The 14,331-nt window shown below is 53.4% G+C and overlaps 1 protein-coding gene across 16 annotated transcripts in view; it reads right to left on the bottom strand.

Moving 5' to 3' along the window:
* Positions 1-982: 982 nt before the first annotated feature.
* DYSF (dysferlin) overlaps positions 983-14,331 on the bottom strand; it is a 224,706-nt gene continuing 211,357 nt past the window's right edge. For all 16 annotated transcript variants that reach the window (XM_066267354.1, XM_066267358.1, XM_066267356.1 and 13 more), the window contains 5 exons: positions 10,628-10,727; positions 8,736-8,914; positions 6,924-7,033; positions 5,467-5,614; positions 983-1,260 (listed from right to left, as the gene is read on the bottom strand). In XM_066267354.1, the coding sequence (XP_066123451.1) occupies positions 1,222-1,260; positions 5,467-5,614; positions 6,924-7,033; positions 8,736-8,914; positions 10,628-10,727 (576 nt within the window). In that variant the 3' untranslated portion in view covers positions 983-1,221. The remainder of the gene's footprint in view (positions 1,261-5,466; positions 5,615-6,923; positions 7,034-8,735; positions 8,915-10,627; positions 10,728-14,331) is intronic.

The following is a 14,331-nucleotide window of genomic DNA, read 5'->3' as shown; positions in this document are numbered from 1 at the left end:
CTGAAGGCCACCTTCAGCTGGCCTCTTCTGAAAAGAGAATCACTCAGCATTCAAGGTGTAGCTCCATCTTCCCAGAGGACTCAGGTCATCCATCACCCCTGTGCCAATCACTTCCAGTCCTGCCAATCAGGTGGGGACCTGCCAGGGTCTCTGTCTAGATCTTAGAGTGCAGTGAAGAGCCGAATGGCCTGGAAGGATCACTCTGGGGCCTTGGGGCCTGGGCCAGGGGAGCAGGCTCACAGCAGATTGGAGAATCACCCCTACCCACCACCCCCACCCCTACCAACCCTGGTCACAGGAGAAGAGGCAGCCAGGCTGCACTCCAGAGCTCCAGCTCCTCCGGGGAGAGAGGCAGAGGTTTCTATTTTAGAAACACAAGGTTTTCACACTTTTTGCTTCTTCTCTAAGTATATTCCTGCTGCTCGCCTAGATTAAGCTTGATTTCTACAGATGTCAGACCTGTGGCAAATGCTAAGCCTCAGACCACAAGAAAAAGGTGTGTTTGTCCAGACCACCTCTTGAAGGCAGAGTGAGGAAGCAGAGGGAGGGGAGTCACAAGAAATCCCAAGAGTACTGGGGACAAGATCACACCCTGGGGACCAGCAGCCCTCCCTATCTGGAGAGTTCCTGACCCAGCCCATTCCTTGGGGCTCCATTTGTATAGAGTGGAATCCCTTCCCAGATGTAGTCAAAGAAACCAGAAGGCACAGGTTACCACCTTAGCAAAGGGGAACCCGGAAAAGGGAGAGGAGATGCTGGAGTGAGGCGGGGGTGAGGGGCAGTCCAGGAGACACAGAACACACTGGGTCTTTCAGCAGGCCAGGCCCCACCTCAAAGCCCACCCCACCCCCAACCAGCCTCGTCAAGGAATTCACAGTTCCACTCAGATGTCATCCATCCTGCTCCTACCCACCCACCAGACACACGCCCTGCCCAGTCACACCTCATTCAGGTACTGAAGAGATACACACACCAACACAGCTTCGTGGTTCCAACTGTTTTATACTGAAATACACATGGGCTGATCCAAAAAGGGTCGGCCTGGGGGAGGAGGAAATGATAAAGGCAGGTGACCTGAGGGCTCGATGTTACCAAACTTTTGGAGCATGTGGCAGCCCACCCGTTTGTCTGCCCACCTTGGCAGGATGGTCAGGCCTGGAGGTCTGGAGAAGCTCGGCTGAGCAAGGCAGAGGAAGCAGCCAGTCCTGGGCCAGACAGTCCTCAGCGGAAGGGCTTCACCAGCTTCATGGCAGCATAGTTCTAGAGGGAGGGAGGAGGCAGGGGCCTGTGATGAGAGCTCCCAGGAGGGACAGGGCAGGGAGAGGGGCTCACCCACTCATCCACCTGCCTGCACCCTGCCCTCCCCACTCCTCACACCTCACTCAGCTCAACACTACCCTCCTGGAGCTCTTGCCAATCACACAAACCCAGACCTTCACAGTTCCTGGGGAAACCGCCCGCCTGGGGGGCCATAGGGCCTGAGCTGCTCTGTCTTCTCCCCCACAATCCAGGGCCTAATCTCACATTCCAGCCGGCGGCCGAGAAGATTCTGACCCCCAGGGCCTGCCCTGGCCTCTTCCACCAGGTGGGGGTCGGAAGATATGGCCACGATTCTCCCCTCTCCCACATGGGCCCAAAGCTCATGGGTGACCATGACCCTCTCCAGAAAGCTGATAGAGAGAGAGAGAGAGAGAGAAACCTGGGAGGCTGGGCGTTTGGGGATGACCCATGACATAGGGGATGGGTCACCCCTGATTAGACTCTGGCTGCTGTAGGACTGAAAGGAATCTCCTGTCCCCCCTCCTCCCCCCTAAACCATGAAAACACATACAACACAACACAGGGCTCCTAATTGGGACAGTATGTTCCCCAGCGCCAGCCCGGGAAAGCCGACTCTGGAAACAAAGCCTTCCGCCAGATCACCTCCTGCCTCCGCCTCCCGCGCTGGCCCTGCTCCCGGCCGGCTGCGGGGAGACTGGAGGACTCAGACAGACCGGCCGCCTTGTCCCCCTCCCAGGGGAATTTCCACAAGGGCAAGAGATGAGACCAACTGGAGGGAAGCAGCTCTGGGCTTGGCCCCTCACAGCCAGGCCCTCTGTCCCCCCACAAGGCCAAAGAGCCAGGTGAAGGCAAGTGGGCAGCAGGGCTGGAGAGAAGTGGATTTGCCTGGGGGTAGCGAAGGCCTGCCAACAAAGCCAGTCTGCAGCCTCAGGCCCCGGCTGCCCCTTCAGCCTGCCACCTCTCGCCTAGGGTCTGAACCCCATACACCAGCTCTGGGAGAGGAAAGACAGGGCTGATATTTTAAAGAGGACAATATACAGAAGAATTCAAAGGAGGGTGATGGCTGGTGTTGTGGGCCCAGAAAACAGGGAGGCTCTGACTAGGGCTACTGGTCAAAGACTCCTCTGCTCCCGCCCACAGGGCCTGGGGTGAGGCTGCCCCAGAGACAAGGAAGGGCCACGGGCTGGAAGTGACTGGAAATTTCTTCTCTCCCAGCCAGGCAGCAGTGCCTCCTTCCCGACACCTGAAGGCCTGGCCTGCTGCCCACATGCCTCCCTGGGAAGGGCCCGGTGGCCAGGGGCAGGAGCTAGGCATGGAAAGGACGGTGGCAGTGTCCCTTTGGCCCTGGCCCTGCCCCTGCCTTTCCCTTAGCTCTTCAGGAGGAGGCTGGCTTGACGTGAAGCCCCAAGGAAGGAGAAGGCGCTCCCCTAACCACAGCGCCGGTCAGTGCAGGGCAGAGCTGACACAGCCCGACCCCGTCCGTCCTTGCGCAGGTGGGAGGGCTTGCCAAGGGCACACGGGAAGTCACTGGCAGAGGCAGAGGCCAGCCAGTATCTCCTGACTCCAAGTGCAGACTCCATCCTGTGTTTCCCCTGAATGTGCCCAAGTGCAGGTGTTCCTTAGCAGACCTGCAGCCGGCCCAGGACTCTGCATTTCTAACCAGCTCCCTGGGGCTGCTGCCACTGCTGCTCCTCGAGTTGTTAGAAGTGCAGTTGAACATCATTTCCTTAAAGCCTTGATGAGATGCCATAGGAACTTGACTCTTGTTTATATCAATTAGCTGATGGTAACACTGGTTTTGGTATATGTCGTTCCACTTAAAGTGACAGAAGCCATCGCTTTTGTTAAGTGAGGACTTACCGTTTCAGCGGAGTGCGCCCCCTACGATGAAGACAGTTAAAACCACAGAGCCATTCCTTTCCTTCTTAGCATGGACTGTGGGGAACAGCAGAGGGGACTGTCTGGTCTGGGCCGGGAGGGACAAAGGAGGGTCCAGGGCCAGGACAGTCTGCACCAGCTGTCCTCTGCCTGAATGCCCCAGCCTGCGCCTCAGGACACAGCCCCTGACTGCACCCCTGTTTTCCCTCCTTCACTGTCCTCAGTGTGTCCCCGGAGGAGTGAGCTGCCCAGTGGCACCAGCCTCATCACCCTTCATCCCCATGATACACACCCGCCTCTCAACACACAGCACAGGCTTAATAAAGTCTTCACCTGAACAGAATATGGCCTGACACACTTAACATGAAAGAAGGTGAGCCCGAGGGATGCAGGGCAAGTGGCGTCTCGCCTTCCTGGCTCAGCACCCAGGGCCTGCCCAGTTTGGCGAACATGGCAGCGGAGTCCCGGGCCCGACACCAGATCCCCGGGCAGCCGGGCAGTTCATACTCCAGGTGCCACAACTGCACGTGCCCTTTTGTGGCCCAGTACCTAGCCTTGTATTTGTAATTTCGTCTTCCCTTGCTTCAAGAGCACCCTCCAAATTGTATAAGCTTTATTTAGTTCTCCACAACCTAGACGGACCCCTGGACTGCAGTCTACTTGACCAATCAGCCATGACTGTTCTTGCTGAGCCTCAGAACGTGCCTCGGCAAGGTGGCCGGCTCCAGCCAGTGTAGAGGGCCTGGCCTGCAGCCAGACGCACTGGCCACCCTGGATATGGACCTTCCTTTGTCCCCTACGGGCCCAGACCAGACAGTCCCCTCTGCTGTTCCCCACAGTCCATATTAGGGGCGGAAGAGGGTGGCTCTGTGGTTGTAACTGTCTTCATCGTAGGGGGCGCACTCCGCTGAAACGGTAAGTCCTCACTTAACAAAAGCGGTGGCTTCTGTCACTTTAAGTAAAATGACATATACCAAAACCAGTTTCACCATCAGCTAATTGATATAAACAAGAGTCAAGTTCCTATGGCATCTCAATAACATTATAATGAAACAAGGTTAAACTGCATCTCTAACAAATCAAAAACCTGCTAATTCAAGGGCTCACCAGTCCCTGGGAGAGAGCTCTCCTCCTGCTCCTCCTCCTAGACGAGTCACAAAGCAAAATGCACACAGGCAAGTGATTCCCAGAGCAGACTGCCCGCTGCAGGTGTACTGTGCGTGGCCAGTGGCCTGGTGTCGACCAGGACTGAGGCCCACAGTGTCTAGAACCCCAGATCAGGAGCTGTGGAGAGACTTCCCTGTGGTCTGAGCCAGTCCCTTCACCTCTCTGGGTGTCTCTTTCTTTGCCATTGAAATCAGGGTGATACAGAGTTGATTATACCACTCTCTCTATTTTCATATCAGTCTGAAATTTTCATTTTAAAAGGTAAAAATGTCTTAAAGAATATTAAAAGTCAAGTATCAGCTTGGTAACACTATGGTCCCTTCAAGGTTTGAAGTTCCAGAGACACTGGGTGAGGGTGGGGGGTTGGGACATCTACAGGGTTCCCCTGATGAGCTGTGAGGACGAGGGGAACTCAGACCAAGAACACAGCCCCAGATCCTCCTCCAGGAATGGAGCCCTACGGAGCTGAGGGCAGCAGGCAGCAGCCGGCTTCTGACCAGGTGAAAGGAACCCCAATGTGCACTGTGCCAAATGAGAGGCTCCCAGGCCACCTCCTGAACACCCACATCTTCCCCTATGCCTATCCTTCTGCAGGAGGCAGGACACACTCTATCACGGTCCTCAGATGGACAATGAGACCCTCTCCTGGCCCCAGGTCCTCCCTTCATCTGGATCTCAGCAGGTGTCATCCTCATAAACAGAGAGAACTTCTCTGTTCTGCCATCCATACCTTCCCTTCCTCACTCAGTTCCACTCCCTCCTTCAAGAAGGTTCCCCCACCCACCCTTGCCCAGGGGGCTCACCTTCTACCCACCCTTTGACTACATAGCCCAGGGGCTTGCTGAAGACAACTGCATCTCTCCATCGAGGGCCAGAGCTCAGTTTCCCCTATTAGACTAAGAGCCCCCAACTGCAGGATTGTCTCCCTACCAGACTACAGACTCCCCAGGGTAATGGTCATGTCTCCCTCATCAGACCATGGGCTCTTCAAGGACAGAGGCTGTCGACTGGGCTCTTTGAGGACAGGGACAGACTCTCCATGAGACCAGATGCTGAGGGAGGTCAAGAGCTGTACCCCCCCCCACCAGACTGGGAGCTCCGCCAAGCCAGGGCCTGCGCCTCCTGCTCAGGTCTGCTCACCGGGAAAGCGTAGATGAAGATGCCCAAGAACAGCAGCAGGATGAAGAGAACGATGAAGAGGATGATGGCACACCGGAACCGCCGCCACAGGATGAACTTCATGGTCTTGTACGGGGAGGTGAACCAGAGGAAGGAGGTGTCAGGGCGCCTGGAAGTGAGGTCCCAGAGGTCAGCAGGGCAGCCCTACCATGGCTGCTTTATCTCAGTCCTGCTCCCAAACCGCCCTGGTCCTCCACAGCAGCCCCAGAACCTGCCCAGCCTCAAGGCCCCCAGTCCCTGCCCCAAAACTCAGCCCTGCATACCTGCAGTCCCTTCTCCTCCAAGCCTCTGTGATAGTGTGAGCCCCACCCATGTTGCCTCCTCTTCTTGGTGTCACCCTCAGGGGCCCAGTTCTCTGCCACCCTGTTCAGGACACCTTCTCTGTGGCCCTCTTTCCTTCCTGGCCCAGGGTTTAATCACAACACTAGAGATCTGAGAGCTAGGCAGAACCTCAAGGGGCTGTCGCATCAAGTGAGCGATAGCCCCGAGCCCCACATAAGCCAAGCCACCTGCCTGGATGCACCTGGCTGGTCTGTGCTCAAGGAACAATGACAGGAAGTGAACAGCTGAGTTCCTTTCACAGTCGAAAACCCCAAAACCTCCCCAGGTCAGCCTCATAACGCAAAGAGCATGCAAGGTTTTATGTCTCAGTAATGGCCATGTTAACTGCATGCTGCTAGGTCTCCTGGGCCTCTCCTGTCTTTGTACCCAGATCCCAAGATCGCTGCGCTGGGATGGCTCTCCCTGCTCTGCCAGCCCCATGGCTCTTGAGACAGCACCATGTCTGTGCTACTCCGACTTGAGCTGAGCAGACCACAAAGGACCCAGCAGAAGCCACCCTGACGCCACCACCCCCAGCAGCAGTCTTTCAGCCTCCAGCAACTGCCTTCAAGGCACCTATATCCACTTAGGGGCCGATGAAGTAGGGAAGACAGGGACTGGTTCCCCCTTTTCGTAGATGGGAAAATTAAGGCTGAAAGACTATTTGAAAGCCACTTTTATACCACAGGAGAGCCACAGAAGACAGCTTGGTCAAGGGAAAGACCTGGATTGGGCTCCAGAGCCAATCAGACCAAGTATGAGAATTCCAGCCTCACCACTTTCCTTATTCCACTCTGCTCAGACTGTTTCCTCAGCTGTAGAATGGGGATGATAAAAGCAGAGAAGGTGCCATAGCACAACATGCACGTTCCGTACAACAGCCTGCTTGGCACACACCAGCAGCTACCTAACAGCGCCTGCTTCCGGAACTAGCTAAGGAGCCCAGTGTTCCTGGAATGAGGCCTGTCATCTGCCCCTAACATGATGCAGCACTCTGGGCCATGTGGGCCTTGTGACCTCTGAGGGACTATGCAATAAATGCCTCCTAAAACGTGGCTACAATTTTTGGCATCGGAGGTCAGGAGCTGGGCACTGACCTTGGATCCTCGAGTTTGGGGTTCATGTTGGGCTCATCCCGGCCCTGGCCAGCAGGCCGCTCCTCATGCTCACTCTCTGCTACAATCTCTAAGGTCATCTCCAGCTTACCCTGCGGGGACAGAGAGAGCCTGGTCAGGACACGAAGGCTCTGCCCAATGGCTTGGAGAGGAGCCAGACCAGGACAATTGTAAGAACCACTTTATTTAATTGTCTTAATGATATTGGGTTGATCTGATCATAAAAGCCACTCCCTGTAGAGCATTTAGAAGCCACAGAAATATACAGGTACACCTGTTTTATTGTGTGTCACTTCCTGCGCTTTGCAGAAATTTCATTCTTTACAAACGAAGGCCAGACCCTCCACTAGCAAAAAGGTTCTGAGTGGCTAAAGGCTCAAATGATGGTTAGTATAATTTAGCAATAAAGTATGGTTAAATTAAGGGATGTACATTTTTTTTTATAAACGTAATACTATTGCACGCTTAGACTACAGTAGTGTAAACAGAACTTTTATATGCACTGGGAAGCCAAAACATTCATGGGGCTCATTTTATTGCGGTCGTCTGAAGCTGATCCCACAAGGTCTCCAAGGTCTGCCTGTGTAAAGGAAGGCGATCATCAGCCACACCTCCACTGTGTGCAGACAGCAACTCCACTGCTAACTTCTGCATGCATCAGAGCTCTTTTCTCTGCAAGTAGCTGAACCAGTACACTGTGTATATATACAGTTCTATGGCTTGCTTCTTTCACTTAGAAACATATTCAATTTTACTATATAATTACATGGTCTTTTAAGTTTGCTTTGTGTAAGACAAAGCTGTAAGACATTCTATGGGATGGTTGACCATAATTTGTGTTCCGTAAACTACTTATTTTGGTTCATTTAGGTTGTTTCCAACTCTGTGATATTATAAATAATGCCGCAACAAACACCCCAGAACCTAATTTTTTTTATTATAGCAGTTATTTCTTTAGGAGAGACTTTTTAGAAGTGGGATGACAGAGGCCAAAGGCATAAATCTTGTTAAATCTCTTGCTTCCGCAGACAGTAAAACCACTAGCACCCCAGCAGAAGTGAATGCGGAGTCACCTCTGCATCTTCACCATCAATGAGCACTTCTAGGTTTTAAATTCTAATTTAAGAGGCAACCGTTTTCACATTTTAAAAATATGCCTTTATTTCACTGCGAGGGGAAGTAAACCTTTTTAAAAGTTTAATGTCCGTTTGTACTTCTTTTCTGATTATCTATGCATGCCCTTTGCTCATTTTTCTTTTGAGGCATTAGTTATTTCTTGTTACTTGTTATAATTTATTGTTTTACAAAGGTATTTTATTTCAAGGTCCACTTTAGGGGCTGAATGACTGCCTGCTATTTTTAAATAAACTGTTCAGGGATTCATTTCCAGGGACATCACAATCCCCTGTCAACCGCTGAGCAGACCTCTAGGTAAGAACGGGAGGGCAAGGAAGGTCCCTGGCAGGATCCTGGTCAAGTGAGAAAGGCACTGCCCCGTCCTCCACAGAAGGCCCAGGCCAGAGGGGATCCCAACACTCAGATCACTGTGAAGGCCCAGGAGCCAGAGCACAAACAGGATCAGAGGGAGATCAGTGCATCTTTCAGTTTAAATAGGCTTCCCCGGTATGCGAGCCCGAGGAGAGGAAGGCTGGGAACTGGAAAGGGAAGAGGGTTGTCACCTTGGAAACAGACAGAGGGAAGGCAACAGAGGGGAAAAGGAACACGTATGTGCCCAGCGATTTCTACCAAAGAGCAGCCCCCATGCCTCCACTGGTTTGGGGACAGCAGACTTACTGCCAATATCTTCTTCTCACTCTCCTCTGCCACACAGGGCCACCAGCCCTTCACTGTTTTCTGTTCGAAAAGGGACACAAACCACTCTGGGTGGAAAGTGTCATCCAGCAGGTCCAGGGAGCACTTCTCGGCTGTCTTGGCAGGCTTGGGCATGCGGTTGAGATCCAGCTGCAAGGAGCCTACAGCAGAGAGGGGTTCCTTGGTGGAGGACGGTTTCCCAGGCCCCAACGGCCAGGGCCTGCCCTGGGGCTGCACAGGTTCCCCAAAAACTCACTGTCACCTCCTCAGCCTCCTCCCATGGGCTTAGCTGCAGGTTGGATCCCTCAGACTCCAGCTCCCCATCCATGCTCTCCTATTCCATCGATATAGCTCCTCATCTGTCTACATGTGCCCCCAATCTACCTTACTGATTCGCCTTAAGAGAGCTTCCCACCCACTCACCTGCTCATCTTATTATACACGAATCCATTCATTCACCAACTGTCTATGTCTACCATCCATCAAATTTTTTTTTTTTTTTTTGACAAAGCGAAAGTCAGTGAGAGGAACAGATAGGGACAGACAGACAGGAAGGGAAAGAGATGAGAAGCATCAATTCTTCATTGCAGCTCCTTAGTTGTTCAGTGATTGCTTTCTCATATGTGCCTTGATCAGGGGCCTACAGTGGAGCGAGTGACCCCTTGCTCAAGCCAGCGACCTTGGGCTCAAGCCAACAACCATGGGGTCATGTCTATGATCCCAGGCTCAAGCCAGAGACCCTGCACTCAAGCTGGTGAGCAGCTCTCAATCTGGATGAGCCCGCGCTCAAGCCAGATGGGCCCATGCTCAAGCCAGCTACTTTGGAGTTTTGAACCTGAATCCTCCGCTTCCCATTTCAACGCTCTATCTACTGCACCACCACCTGGTCAGGCCCATCCATCAATTTTTAATTGTTTTTATTGTGGTAAAATCTATCTGACATAAAATTTGTCATTTTAATTCAAAATTCATCGTTCCTAAAACTAACACCACACCCATGGAGTCACTCCCCATGCCCCTCTCCTCTCAACCCTAGCAACCATGAGCCTTCTTTCTGTGCATACAGATTTGCCTACTTTGCACATTTCATATAAATGGAATCATACAATATGTGTCCTTTTGTTGCCTAGCTTCTTTCACTGAGCATGTTTTCAAGGTTCGTCCCCATTGTAGCATGCAGCAGTATTACATTTCTTTCTATGGCTGAATAGCATGCCATTGTATAAACAGACCACATTTTCCTGGTTAAATTGTATAGTTGTGATGGGGCTGTTACAGTCCAGACTGCCGGCCCATATCTCACCCCTACAAGAGCACTGCCTCTACCACACCCTTCAGCCCAGTCCTCCTTGCTCCCCAGCTCAGGATTCGGGCACACTTCTGCCACTCAGAGTCCTGTCTGGGGCTTGGGGGATGAAGCCATGTCCATTCATTCAGTCATCACTCAGGCACACAGGTAAAGAGTGTCATGAGCCCCCTCATTTGCTAGACTCAGTCTGCATCTAGACTGAGGAATGGAGTAGAAGGCATCCTGTCAAGCCTGAGGCCAGACAGCCAGCTGTGGCCAGCAGATGCTTGCACTGCCTTCAACCTGCGTTTCCATCTATTCCTTAGCTATCTGAGTCCTACCACCCATCATGGCCCAGTGCCAATGCCACCTCTGCTGGCAGACCCACCCTACTGATCTCTCCGGCACTTTTCAATACTCTGCATTGAAAATCTCACTCAGTACTAGGGACCAGTGACTCTGTCCTCCCAGAGGGCAGAAAGTAGGACTGCCTCCTTCCAGCCAGCCCAGAGTGGTGCACACACTCAGTGGGGGTTCCGGGGAAGCCCCCAATGTGCAAACTGTGCTGACCAGGAGCAGTGCTCACCCAGAAAGTCGTCAAAGGAGAACTTGTCATTGTCCCAGATCTGAAATACCACTCGCGCCGGGATTTTGCTCTCAGTCTTGTCCAGCCTCCAGAAAGCATCCTGGCCCAAAGGGGGAGAATAGAAGAAAGCAGGAAAGAGAGATTAGAGAGAAGAAGGGGTCCCTTCCAGCCTGGAGGAGGCAGTGGAGTGGGACATCCCTTAGGGACTGGCCAGAGCCAGGTCCTGGTGGGAAGACTGATAAGACCCCAGAGAGCAATGTTCAGGGTTCAAGAGGGTACCATGCAGCTTCCTTTTATATATATAGTTGGCTCCTTTAATCCTCCCAATTCCATGAGTTAATGTTCTCATTCCCATTTTACAGATGATGAAACAGAGGCTTGGAGAAATTAAGACTTTGCCCAAGATCTGACAGCTAATAATAATAATAATATTGTATTTTTTTATTGAATTTATGGGAGTGACATTGGTCCACAAAATCATATAGGTTTCAAGTGTACAACTCAACAAAACATCCTTTGCACACTGCATCGTGCACCCATCACCCAAGCAAAGTCCCTTTCTGTCCCTGTATTCCCTTAACATTGCACTTCTTATACATCAGCCCTTTACCACCGTGAACTCATTTATCTTTCCAATAACCTATAAGAGAGATGCTATCCTCCCAGCTGAGGAAACCAGAGCAAGTAGCCTGTGAGTCACTCCCCTGGGAAGTGGCAAGTCAGAGTTCACACCTGGGCAGTCAGGTTTCAGAGTTCTGATCCCACCTCTAAATCCTGCTCTGCTTGTGATCTCGGGGATGGGATGGGCTGACTGGGAAGCTGAGATCCCCCATCCTACTATATACCACCAGAAGGATCCCCCTGACACACTTCTATAAGGAGCTGACACTGGGGAGGCAGTGGCCTCAGCCCCTCCCTCACCATGCCAACCCACCCACCATCACCCTCAAGAGCTTGCCCTGGGGCAAATCAAAAGTCTCTGGGGCTGGAAATTTCATCACCTTCCTGCTCTGCCAACCCCACCTTCCTCAGACCAGGTGGCCTGAAACAGTGTTCATCTTAGGCCTTTTCTCACGGACGCCTGGTGGAGCCTGTGCATGCCAAGATCTCGGTTTACCCTGGGTCCAGACACACTCAGCACAAAGGACTATTACTGGGGCTTTCTGGCTCATGCCTGTTCTCAGTCCTCTTCTTGTAGCTTTACCTGACAGGGTACAAGGACAGGATATATTCTGCCAGACTACAGGAGCAAGGTCCTGAGTGCCAGGTTATAGCAGGGGCCTGGACCGAGTCTCAGAGGGACAAACTCCACAGGGAGTTGAGGAGCACTGCTGACCACACAGGGTTTGTCTGGCCCTGGGTGCCCTGTACACACAGCCTCGCTTGGCAGTCAGAGCTGTGTCTGCTGTGTGGCCATCCAAGCTCCTGTAGAGCCACAGAGCTCCTGAACCAAAGACCATGTCCCGTAAGGAATGCCACCATACAAAGCACCCGGCCTCAGTCTGGACTGCTGCCTGAGTTGCAGAAGGGGCTCAGGTCCCCAGCTGAGCCCTTGCCCCCCAGCCCATGTCTGGTGCCTCCCCCTCTTCCGGGCCCCAGCCCTCCTGCAGGTGCCTCCCTCCTCTGGCGGGGCTTTTATGGCCAGCTCCGCAGGCCCGCCTGCACAGGCCGCCAGCAGCCTCCATTCCTCTGGCCGGCCTGGTTTATGGGCTCAGTAATGAGCCAGAGGTTCAAACGGCCCCTGGTGGGAGCAGCTGGGCTGGGGCTCCAGCCTGGGGAATGGCCCCCCAGGTCCCAGGCGCTCATTACGCTCCCGGTCTGGGCCCTTTTACTAGCTGTTTATTTGCAGGGTGGGTGCCTGACGCTCAGGCAGGCCCCGGTGGGTGTGCTGGGCTCCAGGTGGGGAGCCGGCCAGGGCAACCAGCGGTGGTTCAAAGCAGCCGGATGAAAGGAGACCTTGTACTTTACGACAGTCTCGTCTGGTTAATGGGGTCCCTGGAGGGCCTGCCTGCCAGAGGCCCTGAACCCCTCGGCAGAGGGCTGGCTCTGCGGCATGACTGAGGAGCCCAGAGGCTGTACAGCGCCCCCACAGAAACCCACCCCCAGACCCAGTCCTTCAGCCCAGAGCAGCTCATTGGTGCCCAGTGTGGGCACAGCTCCACTGGCCTCCCAAAGCCCCTTTTCCCACAGAGGGGCCCCTTTTCCCACAGAAGGGCCACTGGCTCTGCCTGGGTCAAGCCGGTCCACCTCACTCTCCTGGTCGACTTCAGAAGCCCGTGGACTCTGTGTCTCAGGATCCCCCCAACCTCCTCCATCCCTCCCTCCAGCCACCCTCTCAGGCAGCTCTCCCCACTCCTGGGTGCCTCTCTGGACTCCTGATCCTCTGCCTCCTCTCCACCCTGCTCTCCCCAGGCTCCCCCGCAAACCTCCTCCATCCCTCCCTCCAGCCACTCTCTCAGGCAGCTCTTCCCACTCCTGGGTGCCTCTCTGGACTCCTGACCCTCTGCCTCCTCTCCACCCTGCTCTCCCCATGGGCCTCTCATCCCTTCATGGCTCGCCCAGGCTATGCACCAGGGGTCAGCGAATTCTCTCTGTCTTCTTTGCCAATGCCTATAACTCAAAGAGGAAACCCCATCATCGTCAGAATGGAGCCACCTCAGATCCTTAACCAGCAGCCCCAGCTGGGCTCTCAGAGCTTCCAGGTAACTCTGCTCTATACCAGCAATGAGCTTGCTGCCTCTCCCTCCCCTCCTCCCATTTTCTTTCTCTCTCTCTCTCCTTCACTCAACCTAACAGTTACTTCTAGCCTTTTTCATTTGTCTCAAATCACCTGCCAGAGAGCCAGGAAATTCTCTTTCCTCCTACTTCCTAGAAAATACAGAAGCCCCTGCTTCTTGCAATTCCTACAATTCCTTGCTGACTGACATCGGTACCTGTCACAACGGAGGGGCTGCCCCACCTCTCGTTTGAGCAGGCCAGTCCGTGTCTCCCAGCCTCAGTTTCCCATCCACGCCTTGCACCCTTTAGGACTGGGTGAGCCCCAGAGGGGGTGAGCAGGCTGCCTCAGCCCGCCCTCCCTGTGCCCAGCTCCTACACCTGCTCTGCCCGCAGCAAAGAGACACAGTGCTGGTCTGGCTGAGAGTCCTCCCCACCAAATGCAGCATTTGTTTTGGGATGGAAACATCTAGTGATAGACAGACACACTGAGCAAAGGAAAACAGACTGAACCTACAAAGTAGGCTGGGTTTCCCTTGCCTGCACAGAATGCAGGGCCGTGGCTAAATTCTGCTTTCCGGCAAGCCCCACACAGCAATCTCAGGATAAAAGAATTCATTTAACCTTGTTTAACCCATATTTTCTTTTGTCTGACGGTTTCAGAATGTTCTACAGAACACTTGGTTTCTCTATAGCACAAGCAATCCTGTGTGTTTGGTCAGGAGGGGGTCATGTGAAAGGGATGTAATGAAGAGAATTAAGAAGACCTAGTCGGCTGAAGTACATTATATATTTCCCTTCTTTAAGCCACTTGACCACTCAGGAAAGAAAGAGGAGGCTTGAGCCCCTCTGGAAGGAAATGGCACCAGCAGAACTAAAACACCAGAGAGGCATTTACTTTGTGGAATCGGAGGGAATCTCCAGCACTGATTCTAGGTGCGATGCTGTGGTCAGAAACTCCATCAGAGGGGCCCTCCACCTCCAGCCAG

This window comes from Saccopteryx bilineata, chromosome 3 (assembly GCF_036850765.1).
Source record: "Saccopteryx bilineata isolate mSacBil1 chromosome 3, mSacBil1_pri_phased_curated, whole genome shotgun sequence".
NCBI lineage: Eukaryota > Metazoa > Chordata > Mammalia > Chiroptera > Emballonuridae > Saccopteryx > Saccopteryx bilineata.
This window is presented reverse-complemented; position numbering and strand designations above follow the sequence as displayed.